General features: G+C 39.6%; 1 protein-coding gene, 9 non-coding genes and 1 pseudogene across 10 annotated transcripts; 1 reads left to right on the top strand and 10 right to left on the bottom strand.

Moving 5' to 3' along the window:
• Positions 1–579: 579 nt before the first annotated feature.
• On the bottom strand, positions 580–14,289 carry LOC139393102 (ankyrin repeat domain-containing protein 16-like). The gene is made up of 7 exons (XM_071141453.1): positions 13,669–14,289; positions 4,241–4,461; positions 4,070–4,112; positions 3,780–3,888; positions 3,405–3,566; positions 3,225–3,303; positions 580–1,222 (listed from the first exon to the last, which is right to left on the bottom strand). The coding sequence occupies exons 1-7, from the start codon at positions 14,001–14,003 to the stop codon at positions 1,068–1,070; spliced, it is 1,104 nt and encodes a 367-aa protein (XP_070997554.1). The 5' UTR covers positions 14,004–14,289; the 3' UTR covers positions 580–1,067.
• trnay-gua (transfer RNA tyrosine (anticodon GUA)) lies at positions 5,364–5,451 on the bottom strand. The gene is given in 2 exon segments: positions 5,364–5,399; positions 5,415–5,451. It is a non-coding gene; the product is annotated as a tRNA-Tyr (tRNA).
• Positions 6,400–6,487, bottom strand: trnay-gua (transfer RNA tyrosine (anticodon GUA)). Its single transcript is given in 2 exon segments — positions 6,400–6,435; positions 6,451–6,487. It is a non-coding gene; the product is annotated as a tRNA-Tyr (tRNA).
• Positions 7,247–7,334, bottom strand: trnay-gua (transfer RNA tyrosine (anticodon GUA)). Its single transcript is given in 2 exon segments — positions 7,247–7,282; positions 7,298–7,334. It is a non-coding gene; the product is annotated as a tRNA-Tyr (tRNA).
• Positions 8,283–8,370, bottom strand: trnay-gua (transfer RNA tyrosine (anticodon GUA)). Its single transcript is given in 2 exon segments — positions 8,283–8,318; positions 8,334–8,370. It is a non-coding gene; the product is annotated as a tRNA-Tyr (tRNA).
• Positions 9,319–9,406, bottom strand: trnay-gua (transfer RNA tyrosine (anticodon GUA)). The gene is given in 2 exon segments: positions 9,319–9,354; positions 9,370–9,406. It is a non-coding gene; the product is annotated as a tRNA-Tyr (tRNA).
• On the bottom strand, positions 10,355–10,442 carry trnay-gua (transfer RNA tyrosine (anticodon GUA)). The gene is given in 2 exon segments: positions 10,355–10,390; positions 10,406–10,442. It is a non-coding gene; the product is annotated as a tRNA-Tyr (tRNA).
• On the bottom strand, positions 11,391–11,478 carry trnay-gua (transfer RNA tyrosine (anticodon GUA)). The gene is given in 2 exon segments: positions 11,391–11,426; positions 11,442–11,478. It is a non-coding gene; the product is annotated as a tRNA-Tyr (tRNA).
• trnay-gua (transfer RNA tyrosine (anticodon GUA)) lies at positions 12,427–12,514 on the bottom strand. Its single transcript is given in 2 exon segments — positions 12,427–12,462; positions 12,478–12,514. It is a non-coding gene; the product is annotated as a tRNA-Tyr (tRNA).
• Positions 13,463–13,550, bottom strand: trnay-gua (transfer RNA tyrosine (anticodon GUA)). Its single transcript is given in 2 exon segments — positions 13,463–13,498; positions 13,514–13,550. It is a non-coding gene; the product is annotated as a tRNA-Tyr (tRNA).
• Positions 14,290–18,871: 4,582 nt separating the features above from the next.
• LOC139392927 (glycosyltransferase 8 domain-containing protein 2-like) lies at positions 18,872–21,008 on the top strand (annotated as a pseudogene).
• The last annotated feature ends 636 nt before the right edge of the window (positions 21,009–21,644 follow it).

The following is a 21,644-nucleotide window of genomic DNA, read 5'->3' on the forward strand; positions in this document are numbered from 1 at the left end:
AGAAGAAGCCTCGTGAGGTATTAGTCTGTCACATGCATGACCCAGTATTGGTTGGTCACGTGAATGAAGCAAACGTTAATGATGAATAAATTATGAAAGATGAATAAGCTAAATCATGCAAATATAACTTGTATGTATATAAGAGAACTACCGGGACTGCCCCAGGTAGAGCTCCTGATCGGCATGTGTACTTGGTGAATTGAGTTGGTTGGAACCTCTTCAGAATGCTGATAATAAAGAATGATTAATTTAAGAATGAATTTGAGTGTCCCTGTAAAGAATTTCGACAACAAAAGCAATTCACTTTTTGTCCTGAATAAAAAGTGTTATGTTTGGGGCAAATCCAACACAACACATCACTTACTACCACTCTTCATATTTTCAACCATGGTGGTGGTTGCATCATGTTATGGGTATGCTAGTTTTTTTAGGATAAAAAGAAACGGAATAGAGCTAAGCACAGGAAAAATCCTAGAGGAAAACCTGGTTCAGTCTGCTTTCCAACAGACACTTGGAGACTAATTCAACTTTCAGCAGGATAATAACCTAAAATACAAGGCCAAATATACACTGGAGTTGCTTACCAAGACAACATTTAATGTTCCTGAGTGGCCTGGTTACAGTTTTGACTTAAATCGGCTTGGAAATCTATGGCAAGACTTGAAAATGGCTGTCCAGCAATGATCAACAATCAACTTGACAGAGAATTTAAAAAATAATAATGTGCAAATATTGTACAATCCAGGTGTGCAAAGCTCTTAGAAACGTACCCAGAATGACTCACAGCTGTAATTGGTGACAAATGTGATTCTAACATGTATTGACTCAGGGAGTTGATTACTTATCTACTCAAGATATATTCATTGTTTTTTATTTGTATTAATCCCACGTTTTAACACGACAAAATGTGGAAAAAGTAAAATAGTGTGAATACTTTCTGAAGGCACTGTATTGTTTAATCCCCATCAACAAAATCCACACAGAAAGAAAGTATATGAAGTTATTATTCTGCCATCCAGAATACCATTAATGTCCATAATTTATTCATTCTCCATTCAGACAGAAGTTTATGTCAAATCACATTCAAACACTCTGAGCACATCGTTTTTTTTGGCAAGCTGTTGAGCAGTGGAGCCCGAGGCATCCACCACGTCTACTAGCCCCAGCTGTAGGAGTGTCCTGACCGCTTCTGCATGCTGCCCTATACACGCCATATGAAGAGCTGGGGGAAGCACAGAGAGACACAGGCAGTAGATTAATTAATCAATGTCAGATACTTGCTGGCGCAGAGATCTGCACATTGCACACACAGGATAGAGGTCTTGACCCAAAATTCAGAGACCCAACCCAGGACCCACATTTTTGTCTCAGGGACAAGTTTTAATATTGTAGTGGACAAAGATGAGAAGTGAGTTGGAGTGCAACTCGCTATTCAGGTTTTTTTATTTATTTTCATATTTATTATTATTATTGTATATCATTATTTTTGTAGGCCTGTTGTAAAATAAATAGCTTTAGCCTATTGCTGTCATTTGATGGGTAGTTGCTACAATATAGGCCTAGTCTGTTCAAAACGTTTGTAAAGGTTTAAACCAGTTCTTTAAATATGACACAAGTGTTTTTTTTGTTGCCAAATTAAGTTCCACCTGACGAGTATAAAGAAATGCATGTCGGTGTTGGGAACATGGCACCAGCATATCTCTATCTTTCTCTCTTGGGCTAGGCCCAAGCTTTTCTTCCTGTATATATATTTTTTATAATATCATATAGTGGACGTCTAGGCCTGTATGCATGCAATGCCCTGATGCATTTAGCGCTCAAATCTCCAACAGTTAAATGGTGAGTTGGACAGTTAATGTTTGAGGACAGTAAAAACCAATGAAACAATAGGCTATGAAGTTTTGAATATGCTACCCTTCGAAACACAACACATATTTTTTTGTAATTTGTTATAGGCAGTTTTTAAGGACACGAGGGCCTAAATGTGGATCATTTTGCCAATATCACTTGTTTATTGATGGAGCTGGCAGCGCCCAGTCTGAGGTTTCTTTCTCCCGCTCTTTCTACTCTCTGATCTGAACAGGTTTTTTGAAAATTACTTTATGCATATCAGGTCGGGTGGGAAAGCCCCAGATCCATTTTGGAACGGGTCCAACTTTTTGGACCTGTGATGACCCCTAACACAGGGTGCCCGAGGACAGGATTCAATGACCTGCATTCAAGATCAACTGTACTTGGGGCGGCAGGTACTATATGAGGCGGCAGGTAGCCTAGTGGTTGGAGCGTTTGACCAATAACCGAAAGGTTGCAAGAGCAAATCCCCAAGCTGATAAGGTAAAAATCTGTCGTTCTACTCCTGTACAAGGCAGTTAATCCACTGTTCCTAGGCTGTCATTGAAATAAGAATTTGTTCTTAACTGACTTGCTTATTTAAATAAAGGTAAACATTTTTTTTAAATAGAGTGGTTTGAGAATTGGGTCTAATGCCAGAACTACTTACATACGCTAGACAGAAGTTGTCATTAGAACGCATCCTGTTCCCTGTATTAAGTAAACTTACATTTCCAGTTTTTCTTGTTGCACAAATTAAGATTTGGCCTGCAAGCAGTTGTTTTTATTAAAGTGTATTGCTACAAGCAAAGTGCAATTATCATAATGTAGAATTATACAGCATTTAGCCTCTACACAGGGGTTCCCAAACTTTTTCACTCTTCCAGCATTGGGAAGCATTGGGATGCGCCACCCCTGCACAAGCACTGTTCATGATACAAACTGTTCACACCCCTCTTGTTGGTGGAGAGAATTTTGCAGGTTTAAAGCTTATTTCGTGCAATTCTACACATTTTGTCATGGGGTGCATAGGAACTTTGCAGTCTTAAAGCAAATTGTCTTGCAATTCTGTACATTTTCCCATGTTTAATGTGTATTCATGTGACAAATACATTTAAAAAACGTTTGCTGACATGTGCTAGTTGATTTGGACATTTTGACAAGTTACAAATAGCTCCCTAAGGTATGCGAAGACTAACATGACAAGAGGAACTGATGATGCACTACCCAATTTTGAAATTGCATCTTGTGCATTCTACTATTAAAAGTTTCAGTTTAAAGCCGGATTGAGTTCCTTTAAATAAAAAAAAGGTAAAAATATCATTTTGGGGGGGGGGGGGGGTACCCGTGCCGACCCCTCGCCCCACAGTTTGGGAACCATTTCTCTACAGTACCTGTTCTTCCCTTTTTGTCCCTGACGTGAAGATCTGCTCCTAATGTGAGGAGTGTTTTGATTGTGCCTGTGTGGCCCTCCTGAAAATATAAAATATCAGGCATGATATATTATTATGCACACAATTTGCCTTTATCTACAGGATAGGCCTGATAATAGATGTTTACAGAATAGAGCTAACCTTGGCAGCGTAGTGCAGGGAAGTGAGCTGCATGTCAGTGGCTGTCTGGTTCACGTCCACTCCGAGGTCCCTCACTAGGAACTCTAGCGCCTCCTCCTGGGCTGTGACTGCAACCTGGTGCACCGGCTGGGCCCCGAGGATGTCTGCTGCAGTCGGAGAGGCCTGTGTGACACACGAGAATGCAAGTATATACAGGTCAGTATCTTATTCAATGTCCAGCAGTACTGGAGTTGTTGAGGTGGATTAATTTTCCCAAGGGGACTATGGTGGAATTTAAGTGAGATACAGGCAAGTTGATATTTTGGTGCAAATTTCAGTTATCTCAGATATGTTTTGATAGATGGAAATGTTATTTTCCTCCAGTCTCCAGTGTACCTGGTGCTTCTCCAGCAGTAGCTTGGCCACAGATATGTGTCCGTTCCTCACTGCGTCCATAAAGGGAGTGACCCCACAGCTGTCCCTGCCATCCGGAACATAACCACAACTGCAAACAGAGAAGTGAGGGTCAGTTAGCACTACACCCACACACACTTACACATGATCACATTAACACAGAGTAACAACACTGACACTCTAACATGCCTTCTCACAAGTATGCAAATCCTCTGAGAGACTATCCTAATTCATACCTCCTCTCACACACAGACAAACATAGACAAACACACCTCTGTACCAAGATGCTGACCACTTCTTCACAGCCGTGCATTGCTGTAGGAACAGAGAATAGACAGAGAAGGGGTAATGAACCAGAAAAAAATATTTTATGCATATTGTTCAAAACACCTGTGAATATGTCCAGACCTGTGACATGTCTGATTTGTTAGCACAGTGATTACCTGCAGTGTGTAGAGGAGTCCTCAGCGTCTTGCTCTCTGTACTCCAGACTTCTGGGTTGGCCAGTAGGAGGTGCTGTACGACTGCTGGGTCTCCCTCCCTGCAGGCGATGTGGAAGGAGTTCCAGCCGTCCTTGTTCTTCAGCGTGGGATCGGCCTTGTGGGACAGCAGTTCCTGGATCACATCCAGGTTCCTCCGGGTGCAGGCCATCATCAGAGGGGTCCTGAAAGTAAAGGTGGGTCACGATGTTGGACCAGAGTTGCACATATCTTGCATTTTGTGAGGTCATTTTTCGGTGAACAAATGTTTTTTTCTCACAAAGGCAATTACAATGAATATTTATTTTATTTTTACTCACCCTCCCACCCCAATTTTGTGTAGTATTTAATGATTTGTTATATTCATAGTAGTGTGTTGATAATGGTATACAATGCAGGCACGGTGATATTACATGGACCTAGTAAAAATATTTCCTTCATGCCAGATTTGAACCAGCGACCTAAGGATCTCAGCAGTAAGCCTCTACAGTCCTCCGCTCTACCAACTGAGCTATCGAAGGGAGATATACGTATTCAGAAAAAGCAGGATCGTATTCGTTAGTGCACAAGGTAGCAAAACGTTTAGCAACTGAAAAAAAACAAGCCTCTCCAAATTCTGGTAGTCCTTCCCCGTTTCGGCCGGTTGCTTCCATTTGGTCTCTGATGAATTTGACTCTGGTCATTCAATTAATCAGTACCTATATAATCAATTGAAACCAGAACTTTAATTGAATCTTAGAACAACTTATTTGTTATTTGGTATACATGACACACAGGCACACAAGGTCACCACTGCTGTTACTAGTTATTATTACTCTATTTAAACTGCTATACCAAGTTACATCTCACTTTACTACTTATATAACAGTCATCATAATTGGACATATATTATTTTATAAATCATACTATTTATTCTATTGAATACATCTCACAAGGAGTTGTATTACTTTGTATTGTTATTTTTGGACTTGGCATTTGATTCTTGATTGATATTGTAATGCATTGTTGAGGAGAGTTAGCGAGTAAGCATTTATGCAGATAACGAAAAAACTTCTAATTGATATGACATGGGCCGACGAAAATATTTTCCTTCGAGCCGGATTTGAACCAGCGACCTAAGGATTTCAGCATTTAGCCTCTACAGTCCTCCGCTCTACCAACTGAGCTATCGAAGGGAGACGTACGTACTCAGAAAAAGCAGGATCGTATTCGTTAGTACACAAGGTAGCAAAACGTTTAGCAACTGAAAAAAAACAAGCCTCTCCAAATTATGGTAGTCCTTCCCCGTTTCGGCCGGTTGCTTCCATTTGATTTCAGTATTTAGCATCTACAGTCCTCCACTCTACCAACTGAGCTATCGAAGGGATATAGATATACGTATTCAGAAAAAGCAGGATCGTATTCGTTAGTGCACAAGGTAGCAAAACGTTTAGCAACTGAAAAAAAACAAGCCTCTCCAAATTATGGTAGTCCTTCCCCGTTTCGGCCGGTTGCTTCCATTTGATTTCAGTATTTAGCATCTACAGTCCTCCGCTCTACCAACTGAGCTATCGAAGGGAGATATACGTATTCAGAAAAAGCAGGATCGTATTCGTTAGTGCACAAGGTAGCAAAACGTTTAGCAACTGAAAAAAAACAAGCCTCTCCAAATTCTGGTAGTCCTTCCCCGTTTCGTCCAGTTGCTTCCATTTGGTCTCTAATGAATTTGACTCTGGTCATTCAATTAATCAGTACCTATATAATCAATTGAAACCAGAACTATAATTGAATCTTAGAACAACTTATTTGTTATTTGGTATACATGACACACAGGCACACAAGGTCACCACTGCTGTTACTAGTTATTATTACTCTATTTAAACTGCTATACCAAGTTACATCTCACTTTACTACTTATATAACAGTCCTCATAATTGGACATATATTATTTTATAAATCATACTATTTATTCTATTGTATACATCTCACAAGGAGTTGTATTACTTTGTATTGTTATTTTTGGACTTGGCATTTGATTCTTGATTGATATTGTAATGCATTGTTGAGGAGAGTTAGCGAGTAAGCATTTATGCAGATAACGAAAAAACTTTGAATTGATATGACATGGGCCGACGAAAATATTTTCCTTCGAGCCGGATTTGAACCAGCGACCTAAGGATTTCAGCATTTAGCCTCTACAGTCCTCCGCTCTACCAACTGAGCTATCGAAGGGAGACGTACGTACTCAGAAAAAGCAGGATCGTATTCGTTAGTACACAAGGTAGCAAAACGTTTAGCAACTGAAAAAAAACAAGCCTCTCCAAATTATGGTAGTCCTTCCCCGTTTCGGCCGGTTGCTTCCATTTGATTTCAGTATTTAGCATCTACAGTCCTCCACTCTACCAACTGAGCTATCGAAGGGAGATAGATATACGTATTCAGAAAAAGCAGGATCGTATTCGTTAGTGCACAAGGTAGCAAAACGTTTAGCAACTGAAAAAAAACAAGCCTCTCCAAATTCTGGTAGTCCTTCCCCGTTTCGTCCAGTTGCTTCCATTTGGTCTCTAATGAATTTGACTCTGGTCATTCAATTAATCAGTACCTATATAATCAATTGAAACCAGAACTTTAATTGAATCTTAGAACAACTTATTTGTTATTTGGTATACATGACACACAGGCACACAAGGTCACCACTGCTGTTACTAGTTATTATTACTCTATTTAAACTGCTATACCAAGTTACATCTCACTTTACTACTTATATAACAGTCATCATAATTGGACATATATTATTTTATAAATCATACTATTTATTCTATTGTATACATCTCACAAGGAGTTGTATTACTTTGTATTGTTATTTTTGGACTTGGCATTTGATTCTTGATTGATATTGTAATGCATTGTTGAGGAGAGTTAGCGAGTAAGCATTTATGCAGATAACGAAAAAACTTCGAATTGATATGACATGGGCCGACGAAAATATTTTCCTTCGAGCCGGATTTGAACCAGCGACCTAAGGATTTCAGCATTTAGCCTCTACAGTCCTCCGCTCTACCAACTGAGCTATCGAAGGGAGATGTACGTATTCAGAAAAAGCAGGATCGTATTCGTTAGTACACAAGGTAGCAAAATGTTTAGCAACTGAAAAAAAACAAGCCTCTCCAAATTATGGTAGTCCTTCCCCGTTTCGGCCGGTTGCTTCCATTTGATTTCAGTATTTAGCATCTACAGTCCTCCACTCTACCAACTGAGCTATCGAAGGGAGATAGATATACGTATTCAGAAAAAGCAGGATCGTATTCGTTAGTGCACAAGGTAGCAAAACGTTTAGCAACTGAAAAAAAACAAGCCTCTCTAAATTATGGTAGTCCTTCCCCGTTTCGGCCGGTTGCTTCCATTTGATTTCAGTATTTAGCATCTACAGTCCTCCGCTCTACCAACTGAGCTATCGAAGGGAGATATACGTATTCAGAAAAAGCAGGACCGTATTCGTTAGTGCACAAGGTAGCAAAACGTTTAGCAACTGAAAAAAAACAAGCCTCTCCAAATTCTGGTAGTCCTTCCCCGTTTCGTCCAGTTGCTTCCATTTGGTCTCTAATGAATTTGACTCTGGTCATTCAATTAATCAGTACCTATATAATCAATTGAAACCAGAACTTTAATTGAATCTTAGAACAACTTATTTGTTATTTGGTATACATGACACACAGGCACACAAGGTCACCACTGCTGTTACTAGTTATTATTACTCTATTTAAACTGCTATACCAAGTTACATCTCACTTTACTACTTATATAACAGTCATCATAATTGGACATATATTATTTTATAAATCATACTATTTATTCTATTGTATACATCTCACAAGGAGTTGTATTACTTTGTATTGTTATTTTTGGACTTGGCATTTGATTCTTGATTGATATTGTAATGCATTGTTGAGGAGAGTTAGCGAGTAAGCATTTATGCAGATAACGAAAAAACTTCGAATTGATATGACATGGGCCGACGAAAATATTTTCCTTCGAGCCGGATTTGAACCAGCGACCTAAGGATTTCAGCATTTAGCCTCTACAGTCCTCCGCTCTACCAACTGAGCTATCGAAGGGAGATGTACGTATTCAGAAAAAGCAGGATCGTATTCGTTAGTACACAAGGTAGCAAAACGTTTAGCAACTGAAAAAAAACAAGCCTCTCCAAATTATGGTAGTCCTTCCCCGTTTCGGCCGGTTGCTTCCATTTGATTTCAGTATTTAGCATCTACAGTCCTCCACTCTACCAACTGAGCTATCGAAGGGAGATAGATATACGTATTCAGAAAAAGCAGGATCGTATTCGTTAGTGCACAAGGTAGCAAAACGTTTAGCAACTGAAAAAAAACAAGCCTCTCTAAATTATGGTAGTCCTTCCCCGTTTCGGCCGGTTGCTTCCATTTGATTTCAGTATTTAGCATCTACAGTCCTCCGCTCTACCAACTGAGCTATCGAAGGGAGATATACGTATTCAGAAAAAGCAGGACCGTATTCGTTAGTGCACAAGGTAGCAAAACGTTTAGCAACTGAAAAAAAACAAGCCTCTCCAAATTCTGGTAGTCCTTCCCCGTTTCGTCCAGTTGCTTCCATTTGGTCTCTAATGAATTTGACTCTGGTCATTCAATTAATCAGTACCTATATAATCAATTGAAACCAGAACTTTAATTGAATCTTAGAACAACTTATTTGTTATTTGGTATACATGACACACAGGCACACAAGGTCACCACTGCTGTTACTAGTTATTATTACTCTATTTAAACTGCTATACCAAGTTACATCTCACTTTACTACTTATATAACAGTCATCATAATTGGACATATATTATTTTATAAATCATACTATTTATTCTATTGTATACATCTCACAAGGAGTTGTATTACTTTGTATTGTTATTTTTGGACTTGGCATTTGATTCTTGATTGATATTGTAATGCATTGTTGAGGAGAGTTAGCGAGTAAGCATTTATGCAGATAACGAAAAAACTTCGAATTGATATGACATGGGCCGACGAAAATATTTTCCTTCGAGCCGGATTTGAACCAGCGACCTAAGGATTTCAGCATTTAGCCTCTACAGTCCTCCGCTCTACCAACTGAGCTATCGAAGGGAGATGTACGTATTCAGAAAAAGCAGGATCGTATTCGTTAGTACACAAGGTAGCAAAACGTTTAGCAACTGAAAAAAAACAAGCCTCTCCAAATTATGGTAGTCCTTCCCCGTTTCGGCCGGTTGCTTCCATTTGATTTCAGTATTTAGCATCTACAGTCCTCCACTCTACCAACTGAGCTATCGAAGGGAGATAGATATACGTATTCAGAAAAAGCAGGATCGTATTCGTTAGTGCACAAGGTAGCAAAACGTTTAGCAACTGAAAAAAAACAAGCCTCTCTAAATTATGGTAGTCCTTCCCCGTTTCGGCCGGTTGCTTCCATTTGATTTCAGTATTTAGCATCTACAGTCCTCCGCTCTACCAACTGAGCTATCGAAGGGAGATATACGTATTCAGAAAAAGCAGGACCGTATTCGTTAGTGCACAAGGTAGCAAAACGTTTAGCAACTGAAAAAAAACAAGCCTCTCCAAATTCTGGTAGTCCTTCCCCGTTTCGTCCAGTTGCTTCCATTTGGTCTCTAATGAATTTGACTCTGGTCATTCAATTAATCAGTACCTATATAATCAATTGAAACCAGAACTTTAATTGAATCTTAGAACAACTTATTTGTTATTTGGTATACATGACACACAGGCACACAAGGTCACCACTGCTGTTACTAGTTATTATTACTCTATTTAAACTGCTATACCAAGTTACATCTCACTTTACTACTTATATAACAGTCATCATAATTGGACATATATTATTTTATAAATCATACTATTTATTCTATTGTATACATCTCACAAGGAGTTGTATTACTTTGTATTGTTATTTTTGGACTTGGCATTTGATTCTTGATTGATATTGTAATGCATTGTTGAGGAGAGTTAGCGAGTAAGCATTTATGCAGATAACGAAAAAACTTCGAATTGATATGACATGGGCCGACGAAAATATTTTCCTTCGAGCCGGATTTGAACCAGCGACCTAAGGATTTCAGCATTTAGCCTCTACAGTCCTCCGCTCTACCAACTGAGCTATCGAAGGGAGATGTACGTATTCAGAAAAAGCAGGATCGTATTCGTTAGTACACAAGGTAGCAAAACGTTTAGCAACTGAAAAAAAACAAGCCTCTCCAAATTATGGTAGTCCTTCCCCGTTTCGGCCGGTTGCTTCCATTTGATTTCAGTATTTAGCATCTACAGTCCTCCACTCTACCAACTGAGCTATCGAAGGGAGATAGATATACGTATTCAGAAAAAGCAGGATCGTATTCGTTAGTGCACAAGGTAGCAAAACGTTTAGCAACTGAAAAAAAACAAGCCTCTCTAAATTATGGTAGTCCTTCCCCGTTTCGGCCGGTTGCTTCCATTTGATTTCAGTATTTAGCATCTACAGTCCTCCGCTCTACCAACTGAGCTATCGAAGGGAGATATACGTATTCAGAAAAAGCAGGACCGTATTCGTTAGTGCACAAGGTAGCAAAACGTTTAGCAACTGAAAAAAAACAAGCCTCTCCAAATTCTGGTAGTCCTTCCCCGTTTCGTCCAGTTGCTTCCATTTGGTCTCTAATGAATTTGACTCTGGTCATTCAATTAATCAGTACCTATATAATCAATTGAAACCAGAACTTTAATTGAATCTTAGAACAACTTATTTGTTATTTGGTATACATGACACACAGGCACACAAGGTCACCACTGCTGTTACTAGTTATTATTACTCTATTTAAACTGCTATACCAAGTTACATCTCACTTTACTACTTATATAACAGTCATCATAATTGGACATATATTATTTTATAAATCATACTATTTATTCTATTGTATACATCTCACAAGGAGTTGTATTACTTTGTATTGTTATTTTTGGACTTGGCATTTGATTCTTGATTGATATTGTAATGCATTGTTGAGGAGAGTTAGCGAGTAAGCATTTATGCAGATAACGAAAAAACTTCGAATTGATATGACATGGGCCGACGAAAATATTTTCCTTCGAGCCGGATTTGAACCAGCGACCTAAGGATTTCAGCATTTAGCCTCTACAGTCCTCCGCTCTACCAACTGAGCTATCGAAGGGAGATGTACGTATTCAGAAAAAGCAGGATCGTATTCGTTAGTACACAAGGTAGCAAAACGTTTAGCAACTGAAAAAAAACAAGCCTCTCCAAATTATGGTAGTCCTTCCCCGTTTCGGCCGGTTGCTTCCATTTGATTTCAGTATTTAGCATCTACAGTCCTCCACTCTACCAACTGAGCTATCGAAGGGAGATAGATATACGTATTCAGAAAAAGCAGGATCGTATTCGTTAGTGCACAAGGTAGCAAAACGTTTAGCAACTGAAAAAAAACAAGCCTCTCTAAATTATGGTAGTCCTTCCCCGTTTCGGCCGGTTGCTTCCATTTGATTTCAGTATTTAGCATCTACAGTCCTCCGCTCTACCAACTGAGCTATCGAAGGGAGATATACGTATTCAGAAAAAGCAGGACCGTATTCGTTAGTGCACAAGGTAGCAAAACGTTTAGCAACTGAAAAAAAACAAGCCTCTCCAAATTCTGGTAGTCCTTCCCCGTTTCGTCCAGTTGCTTCCATTTGGTCTCTAATGAATTTGACTCTGGTCATTCAATTAATCAGTACCTATATAATCAATTGAAACCAGAACTTTAATTGAATCTTAGAACAACTTATTTGTTATTTGGTATACATGACACACAGGCACACAAGGTCACCACTGCTGTTACTAGTTATTATTACTCTATTTAAACTGCTATACCAAGTTACATCTCACTTTACTACTTATATAACAGTCATCATAATTGGACATATATTATTTTATAAATCATACTATTTATTCTATTGTATACATCTCACAAGGAGTTGTATTACTTTGTATTGTTATTTTTGGACTTGGCATTTGATTCTTGATTGATATTGTAATGCATTGTTGAGGAGAGTTAGCGAGTAAGCATTTATGCAGATAACGAAAAAACTTCGAATTGATATGACATGGGCCGACGAAAATATTTTCCTTCGAGCCGGATTTGAACCAGCGACCTAAGGATTTCAGCATTTAGCCTCTACAGTCCTCCGCTCTACCAACTGAGCTATCGAAGGGAGATGTACGTATTCAGAAAAAGCAGGATCGTATTCGTTAGTACACAAGGTAGCAAAACGTTTAGCAACTGAAAAAAAACAAGCCTCTCCAAATTATGGTAGTCCTTCCCCGTTTCGGCCGGTTGCTTCCATTTGATTTCAGTATTTAGCATCTACAGTCCTCCACTCTACCAACTGAGCTATCGAAGGGAGATAGATATACGTATTCAGAAAAAGCAGGATCGTATTCGTTAGTGCACAAGGTAGCAAAACGTTTAGCAACTGAAAAAAAACAAGCCTCTCTAAATTATGGTAGTCCTTCCCCGTTTCGGCCGGTTGCTTCCATTTGATTTCAGTATTTAGCATCTACAGTCCTCCGCTCTACCAACTGAGCTATCGAAGGGAGATATACGTATTCAGAAAAAGCAGGACCGTATTCGTTAGTGCACAAGGTAGCAAAACGTTTAGCAACTGAAAAAAAACAAGCCTCTCCAAATTCTGGTAGTCCTTCCCCGTTTCGTCCAGTTGCTTCCATTTGGTCTCTAATGAATTTGACTCTGGTCATTCAATTAATCAGTACCTATATAATCAATTGAAACCAGAACTTTAATTGAATCTTAGAACAACTTATTTGTTATTTGGTATACATGACACACAGGCACACAAGGTCACCACTGCTGTTACTAGTTATTATTACTCTATTTAAACTGCTATACCAAGTTACATCTCACTTTACTACTTATATAACAGTCATCATAATTGGACATATATTATTTTATAAATCATACTATTTATTCTATTGTATACATCTCACAAGGAGTTGTATTACTTTGTATTGTTATTTTTGGACTTGGCATTTGATTCTTGATTGATATTGTAATGCATTGTTGAGGAGAGTTAGCGAGTAAGCATTTATGCAGATAACGAAAAAACTTCGAATTGATATGACATGGGCCGACGAAAATATTTTCCTTCGAGCCGGATTTGAACCAGCGACCTAAGGATTTCAGCATTTAGCCTCTACAGTCCTCCGCTCTACCAACTGAGCTATCGAAGGGGATAAAATGCGTCGAAATAAATGTGTTTTTAAATACATCTTTTTCTAAAAAGAGACATATATAGAATAATGTTGTCTTAATGTTTACACATGGCTTGCGTGTTAATGTATGTCTCACCAATCAGCCTTTTTTAAGCAGTCTACTTTGGCTCCTTCAGTGAGCAGATAGCTCAAACACTCCCGCTGTCCCATGGATGCAGCTTCATGCAGAGCTCTTTTGTAGTCGGTATTGTAAAGCTCTATGTCCATCCCAATCTCTTTTACTAAAAATTGCACAATGTCCAAGTGGCCATGACGGGCGGCATAATGCAACAATGTATCACCCGATTTCCCGAAATGTTTTTTGTTGACATAATGTGCAACAATATTGCCTCCAAGTTCTTTTTTAAGTGTGCACAATTCGCCATTCTGCGTAAGCTTGATTAAATATTTCAATGCGTTCTCAGCATCCATTGAACATATACATGTAATAAAATTAACTATTTGACACCGTTTAAACTGCTAAATTAGCTTGGTGCTGTTTCTGATCAGAAGCTTCGGTGACAAGTACCTTAAATGGTGAAAAGTAGGTTAAGTTGTTGGTCAACCAAAAACCTACACATTTCAGTTGAGTTCTACTCTACTCTTTACCTTAAAAACGTAAAAGACAGGAAATGTGATCTTAATACCTGACAATAATACGTTAAAGCAATGGACAACACTGTTCTACCATAGGCTATGGGCTAAAATAGCTTGCATTATGTTCCTGCAAGAAATTCGGTAATACACTCTGATCGTCCAGTAGGCTGTAGCAGAATTGTGCACTGGGGGTTGTAGTTTTTGATATTCATTACTCTCAAAATAACTTATATTGAATGATAATGCATAGGTTCAGTTGTATTACATTTAACTGATTTAGACTTTGTAAATAATAACTTCTGCTTGCAATGGTAGGTGCCACAAATTATGTAGGCCTATATAGTAAAGTTATTAAATTGTAGGCCAAAAATCTACTTTTCTTTTTACGATAGGCTAAAACATGTAAAGGTAAGTTATATAAAAAAACATGCATCCTATGACAAATAATTTAGGAAGCACAGTTGCTATTGTAGAGTGTAACGCAATCTCAATAATTATCTACAAGAAGGCATGTGGCACCCGCGGAGCTTTCCATGGGTGAACAAGATTAGACACATCTGGAAAGAACTTCCTGAAGAAGAAAAAAATATGTAAAGTTGAGTGGGTGAAGTAGCTTCTCTTTGTAGCATTTATTCAAGACCATGTGCAGAGACCGGTGGATAGTTAAGCGTTGAGAATAATTGTGGCACCTTTCCCCGGTAAGTTAATTTATTTTATGACACATTGTTGAATTTAGAGTTTTGCTTTGATTGTGTGCGTTGTTGTACATTGCTTGCATTGCTCTAAAGCTAGAAAAGGAGACACACCCCTTTTTAAGAAGGTAATATTCATATATTTGTTTTTAGCATTATCATAATCTACGTGTGATGCATTGAGTAGATTGCTATAGGTTCATCTGATATTTTTTTAATTTCATTTGTGCAATTGTTACATAAACCAATGTAAGGCTACTGTATTTCCTAGGTTAGATATCCGCTAAGTAGTTGCCCATAATGAAAAAAACAACATAGGCTTTCCATGAAAAAGGTGTGCCACATGGCAGCAACTAGGCTACTTAGGAGTCTACTTGGTGTTCCATTATCATAGTTCAGGTAGCCTGTGTGGTTATGAAGCCAGACTATGGTTTTCTTCATGTGGCGGTAGCAGAGGCCGAGTGCAAAATAAGAGTTGGCACTGACTTCTTTGACACCTTGAATTACGGTTCACTTTTGTGAAGAAACTGTGCATTTCATTTACCTGAACAGATAGTAAAATATTTGTTTAATGAGGGTTCCCTAGTTCTTCTACATGTTTTAAATTTCACATACAGGAGGCTATTAAAAACAACTTCATCTTGTAAACTCCTGATTAAGCCATATTTATGACTATCCATCTCTGTACATTATTATTATTATTGAGACTGGTTTGGATTAATTTAGAGAAAGTTGACCCAAAGAGCATGTGTGTAGAGAACACTGAAAAGAGTCTGGAACCCCTAAAAAACAAATGAACACAATCCCAACTCTGTCACCATTTTTATGATAATGTTGTATAAGGGGTGCAAAACACTTCACCTAATAGATATTTTACAACCACTAAAAAACATTACCAAGTCGTTTATACTGGCTCAGTCTTGGATAGTAATGCTTTCTATGGAGGAGAATTTGCCCAGAGAATCTGTCTGCAGTGTGTGAAAAGTCTGAACTAATACAGATATTATTATTTCTATCTGACATCAATGGAGTGGAAGTATTTTCTCTGAAAATGGGCAGAAGAGTACAGTATGATGATCTCACAGCTGAACTAGTTTTTGTTAGTTTATCCAGCACCAAAAACAACACATGTCACTTTTATTGATTGTTTATAGAGTAGTTTACACCTCTCTACTGTTTACTTACACATTACATCAAAAAGAGACAGTGGGTGAGAGAGACGGAGAGACATCAATGTCGAGAGAGTTAGAATTTAAGCATAACAAATAGAGGGATAGAGAGAGTGTCTCTCTCTAGAGGCTGACTAAAGCTTACTGAAAAATGCCACTAGGAAGGAGCACCAAGAGTCTCTTGAAAACCAGATCCACATGCGTGCTGATTCACCAGGCCCTTAGTGTGCCATGTATATCACACAGAGAAACAGTGCAATATGTACTGCATACTACATTAGATATAACTGTATTAGCCAACACCTTGGGCTACAGTATACATTTACCATGCTGATAAAGTAATATAGAGAGTGACCAGGTACAAAAGTCATGACATGCAATTCTCATGTCTGTTCAGTTCTGCAGTTGCGGTGTGTGGACAATCACACCGTGTAGTGTATGTGATCCTCATAGCATAAACATGATAATGTTGCAGGATCTTTATTTCCATCAGCAAATGTTTCAGTGGGAACAGACTAGGGTGCAGGTAGCCTAGCGATTAGGAGCGTTGAGCCAGTAAACGAAAGGTTGCTTGTTCAAATCTCTGAGCCGACAAGGTGAAAAATTGGTCCATGTGCTGTTGAGCAAGGCACTTAACCCTAATTGTTCCAGGGGCAGTGGACAATAGTGACCCCCACTCTTTAAGGGCATCTCAGGGGGAGTTGGGATATGCAAAAAACCTCTCTAATCTCCAATACACACATGCGTATAATAAACACTCTTACATGTGTGAAATAGGACAATATAAGCACCCACTAAATGATGTAATATTATAAACCAGTTGGTCTCAACATTTGTTTTTGTTAACTGTACCCCCAATCACATTTCACTCTGTCTTTTGCCCCCTCATCTGCAGCCAATCATTAGGCCTATGTTCTTATATTCATTATATTCATGACTCTTCCTAAGTGCCTCCTGTGGATAGGCGAGGTACCCTGATGGGTACTGGTTTGTTTACCAGTACCCATTAGGGTACCTCGCCTACTCAGGCTCATGTGAAGCCCAATATTAAACTATTAGTGTTGATTTGGAGGTATGTTTGTCAGGGGGGTTTTCCTGTGTTTAACAGCTGTGGTGAGGACTGTGACTATCTTAGAGGACTGCCAGATCTAGTTCTGGAGCACCTCTGGGAAGGATTTATGTCTGTGAAGACACCCTTCTGGATCCTCAACTGTGCACCAATGCCAAGGAATATTGCAGTCCCTCCCTCGCTTACTCTTAGTCTATTTGTCTTCGTGTCTGTCTGCCTTTGAATCTCACTGCTCTCTGGGGTTCTCTCTGTCTTTTCAGATGTGGCTGGAAGAAACATGAACAATGGCTCTTTTGAGGAAAAGTGAGTGACCACAGGATTGCCCCTGTAATTAAGTTTTGACATCATGACTTTTTCATATTAAATGAGTAATAAAACATTGTTGCATGTAAATGCTCTTGTAAACATGGTGGCTGTGGCGGAGATGGTAAAGCACAACCCTCCCCAGATTCCTCTGGAGTATACTTTGCCTCAGCTGAGTTGTAACGCTTCCAACACCTCCATAAATGATGTTTGAGTCTCTCTCTCTCCCATTTCATCATCTCAGTCATCTGTTCTTCACATTCAATACATGATGCAACCATTAAAGGATTTTTAATTAGTTTCCACAATAGTTGTGCCTTGTTCTACACCCTTATTTTATACAGTCTATTCTTTACTTTAACAGATGCCTTTACTCAAACAACACAAACAGTTGATTTTTGGCACAGAGTACAGCGGGTAGCCTGGTTTTTAAACATTGCCAGAAGTGAAGCAATATTTTAATGACTATTTATTTGTTATTGTTGAGGCAGACAGTTTAGGTCATCCAGGGGTGAACGTGTCAGCACAAGATTTATGCCACTCAGGTTGACTACAGCTGACACATGGTTGAGGTGGGTGGATAGGAAGAGAAGGGCAGGTATAACTATTTTACTAGGTAGAATTAGTCATGCCACCTGGAGGATGAGTCGTAAAAGACAATGAGAGCCATGTTTGAGTATCTCAGCAATATGTGATCTGCCATGATTGGATAAGAGGTGACAGGATTACAGTGGAAACTGTGCTTAAGTAAAACTGATCCAGTTTGGAAGTACTTCTGCTTCAGTTCCCTTGCATCTGACTTTATTGAATGGTCCCTTCCTCCCCCTCTCTCTCTGCTGTGTCACAGTAAACCATATCCTGCTCATGATGCTGGTTCTCATAGTGTGTCTACTCCTGTACAGTAAGCTGTTCAGAGGCCCGTCTCGGCTCGAGAAGGGAACTAGGACTTGGCAGCACTAGAACCTGCCAAGAACAGCAGTTGGCATGAGGCTATGAATGCTTGTTGATTTAAAAAAAATAAGCATTTCCTTTGCCCCTTATGGGATAGCTTTTAGGGGGCAAATTACTTAGCAATTTAAATAATTGTAATAGCTTTTAAAAATAGATAGAAAAATAGACTACTTTTGGTATTTTATTAGGATCCCCATTAGCTGTTACAAAAGCAGCAGCTACAGTACTGTTCCTGGGGTCCACACAAAACATGACACATAATAGAGAATGACATAATGCAGAATATCAATAGACAACAGCTCAAGGACAGAACTACATAATATATATATATATTTTTAAAGGCACACATGTCAATGCATACACAAACTATCTAGGTCAAACTTGACCAAGCCCAAACTGGTTGTACTTCCCTCACAGAAACCAGGAAGGACCCAGAGCGTGCGCCAAAAGTTCCTGTGGAGAAGGCTGCGGAGGGAGAGGATGACATCCCAGTGGTCATCTGTGCTGCGGAGGAACGAAATGGGCGGTGCCATGGCAACCATCAACAGCATCTATAGCAACACAGATGCCAGCGTGTTTTTCTACATTGTCACTCTTCGTGATTCCATCAAGCTGACACGGTGTTTCACACTAATCTCTCCCCCTTCCATTGTCACTGCGTGATTTGTAGCAATTTCAGTTCCTAGTACCAACCCAGGATGTTTTAATGAATTGATTATCTGAATTGTTTCAATAAAGGCCTCAAAGGACAACTGAAAAATTACTTTAAAATGGAGTGAGTTGAACTGTCATTATATTCATGTGTGTTTTCATAGACAGTACATAGAGAAGACCACGCTGAAGGGCATCAAGTATAAGCTTCTGGAGTTCAACCCCATGCTTCTGAAAGGGAAGGTGAAACCAGACTCCTCCCGACCAGATATGCTGCACCCAGTGAGTACACACATACTCACACAAGCACCCACATAGGAACTAATTAGGAACTAATTAGAACCTAACCACAGTCACTGTTCCTAAAGTCCCTGTTTTGATTGTTTTGCAGCTGAACTTTGTACGCTTTTACTTGCCGCTCCTTGATATCAGCCACCAGAGGGTGATCTACTTAGACGACGATGTCATTGTGCAAGGTACAGATGTGTCCTTATCTTTGTGCCATTCAGTCCAGTTTTGTCTTGAGCTGTAGTTGAGATAAATGGGTGTTTGCAATTTCAGTACTTGCATTCAGTAACGACAAGTGACATCAAGGACTTGTACCATACCAAGCTGGAGAAAGGCTGTGCTGCTGCCTTCGCCACAGACTGTGACCTGCCCTCCACCCACAAGATGGTGCGCAGCATGGGCATGCAGGGTAATGTCTTTTTGCATTTTTTGCCAAAATAAGATCGGCGGTACCTCTATTACAATCAATCTTGGTAAAGGACAATATATTGAACTTGAGTTTATCCTACACCTAGCCTAGAAGATACTCTAATTATCTTCTGAAATAACAACCCGACAAGCAGTCTCATAGATCTCAATGCTGAATAAACTTGATCAGTTTGTCTCCGAATCTGAATCCAAATCAAATTCCTTTTCTAATGACCCTGTCTACCAGACAGCGTACATGGGCTTCCTGGACTACAGGAAGTGAGAGACCTGGGGATCAACCCCAGCGACTGCTCCTTTAACCCTGGGGTGTTTGTGGCCGACATTGGAGAGTGGAAGAAACAGAAGATCACCAAACAGCTGGAGAAATAGTTGCAGGAGAACTTAAAGTGAGTAGAGAAGTATGTTTGACTTGTGATCATATCTTTCCACATAACCACCAAACTGACCTAAGACCAGGTGAATCCATAAGTAATTAACCCTGCTGTCTATAACAATAAATAATAAACAGATATTCCTATGAAAACGTATTACTTCTGTTTCATTTGAATATCATAAGGAAAATGAAATATAAAATGTTCTACTTTGATGCCCTCCTCCCCTAGGGAAAACATATACAGCAGTGCCATGGCAGGGGGCGTGGCGACTCCTCCTATGCTGACCGTGTTCCATGACAAATACGCAATCATCGATCCTCTGTGGCACGTCCGACACCTGGGTGAGATCACCTCACCTTGATGACATCACCACACCTCATACGTAGCACAGCAGAGCCATGTACAGAGATATGGGTCTGGTACACAGGCTTGGGTGTCATAATGTAGGATAGAGCTACCTCGAGAGGATGATTTACTGTGTATTCTGTTCTCTTTTCCTTTAGGCTGGAGCCCAGACGCCCGCAACTCTGAGACCTTCCTCCAGGGGGCACACCTGTTGCATTGGAACAGCCGCTTCAAGCCCTGGAACTACCCTTGTGTCCACCTGGACCGGTGGGAGAAGTGGTTCATCCCAGACCCCACCAGGAAATTCTTGTTGGTACGGCCTGAGGGTAAAATCTGAGGGATGTTGAACAGAGGTTGTGTAGGGTCATTTCAGACTGTGAACAATAAATATTGTGGAGGCCTCTGTCTGATAATAAGTCCTATTGCTGTTTTAACATCTTTTGAGATGGTATTTCTTTGAGGGTTCCTCTCAAACCGTCTTCAAGAACTCCAAGCTAGACATGTACAGAATCAAAAAGGTATATGGTCATTGTGAGATGAGTGAGCATAATTGTATTGGTTCTTTTGACTTGAAACTCAACAATCTCTTAAAGCCTTTTCCTAAATAAAAAGCTGGAGATTTGACTGTGGAAATTCTGAATTGGCTGACTATTGGCTAAAAAAGAACAGAAATGACCGGTAAAAAGAAGACACCACAGGTGAGAGATTACCTTTTCGGAAACATTTAATGGTTCTCGTGACAGGAAGTCAACACTCCATAACCGCCTCAGTTAAATAGTAACACATTTACAGTCATGTAGGAATGAAGAAAATAATCAACAGAAGCTACTAAAATCCAAACACCCACCTGATCCTTTTCAGCAGAGAAAATGGACCTAGTTCCAGTCAAAGCTCTCTCCCCCAGTTCGCTTCTTCACCCTTCCCTCCCACCCCCTCGCTCAGTCCGTCTCACAGTTCATCCCTTCCTGTGGCTCCCTGGAAAGAGCAAAGTGAAAAACACATCCGTACATGAAGCAAAAAGGACCATCACTATCCATTGTCTTATATATATTGCTGTGCTTTAACCTCCTCCTCTGGCTCCTCCCCTGGCTGTGACAGGTAAGGAAGTTAAGATAAGCGAAGATATACCTCATCTCTTCGTGCCCATTCCCCAAATCAGTTCTTGCATACAGAATCCAGCCATAATGTACTGCATTATAACACAC

Source organism: Oncorhynchus clarkii, chromosome 33, assembly GCF_045791955.1.
Source record: "Oncorhynchus clarkii lewisi isolate Uvic-CL-2024 chromosome 33, UVic_Ocla_1.0, whole genome shotgun sequence".
In the NCBI taxonomy this organism is placed as follows: Eukaryota; Metazoa; Chordata; class Actinopteri; order Salmoniformes; family Salmonidae; genus Oncorhynchus; species Oncorhynchus clarkii.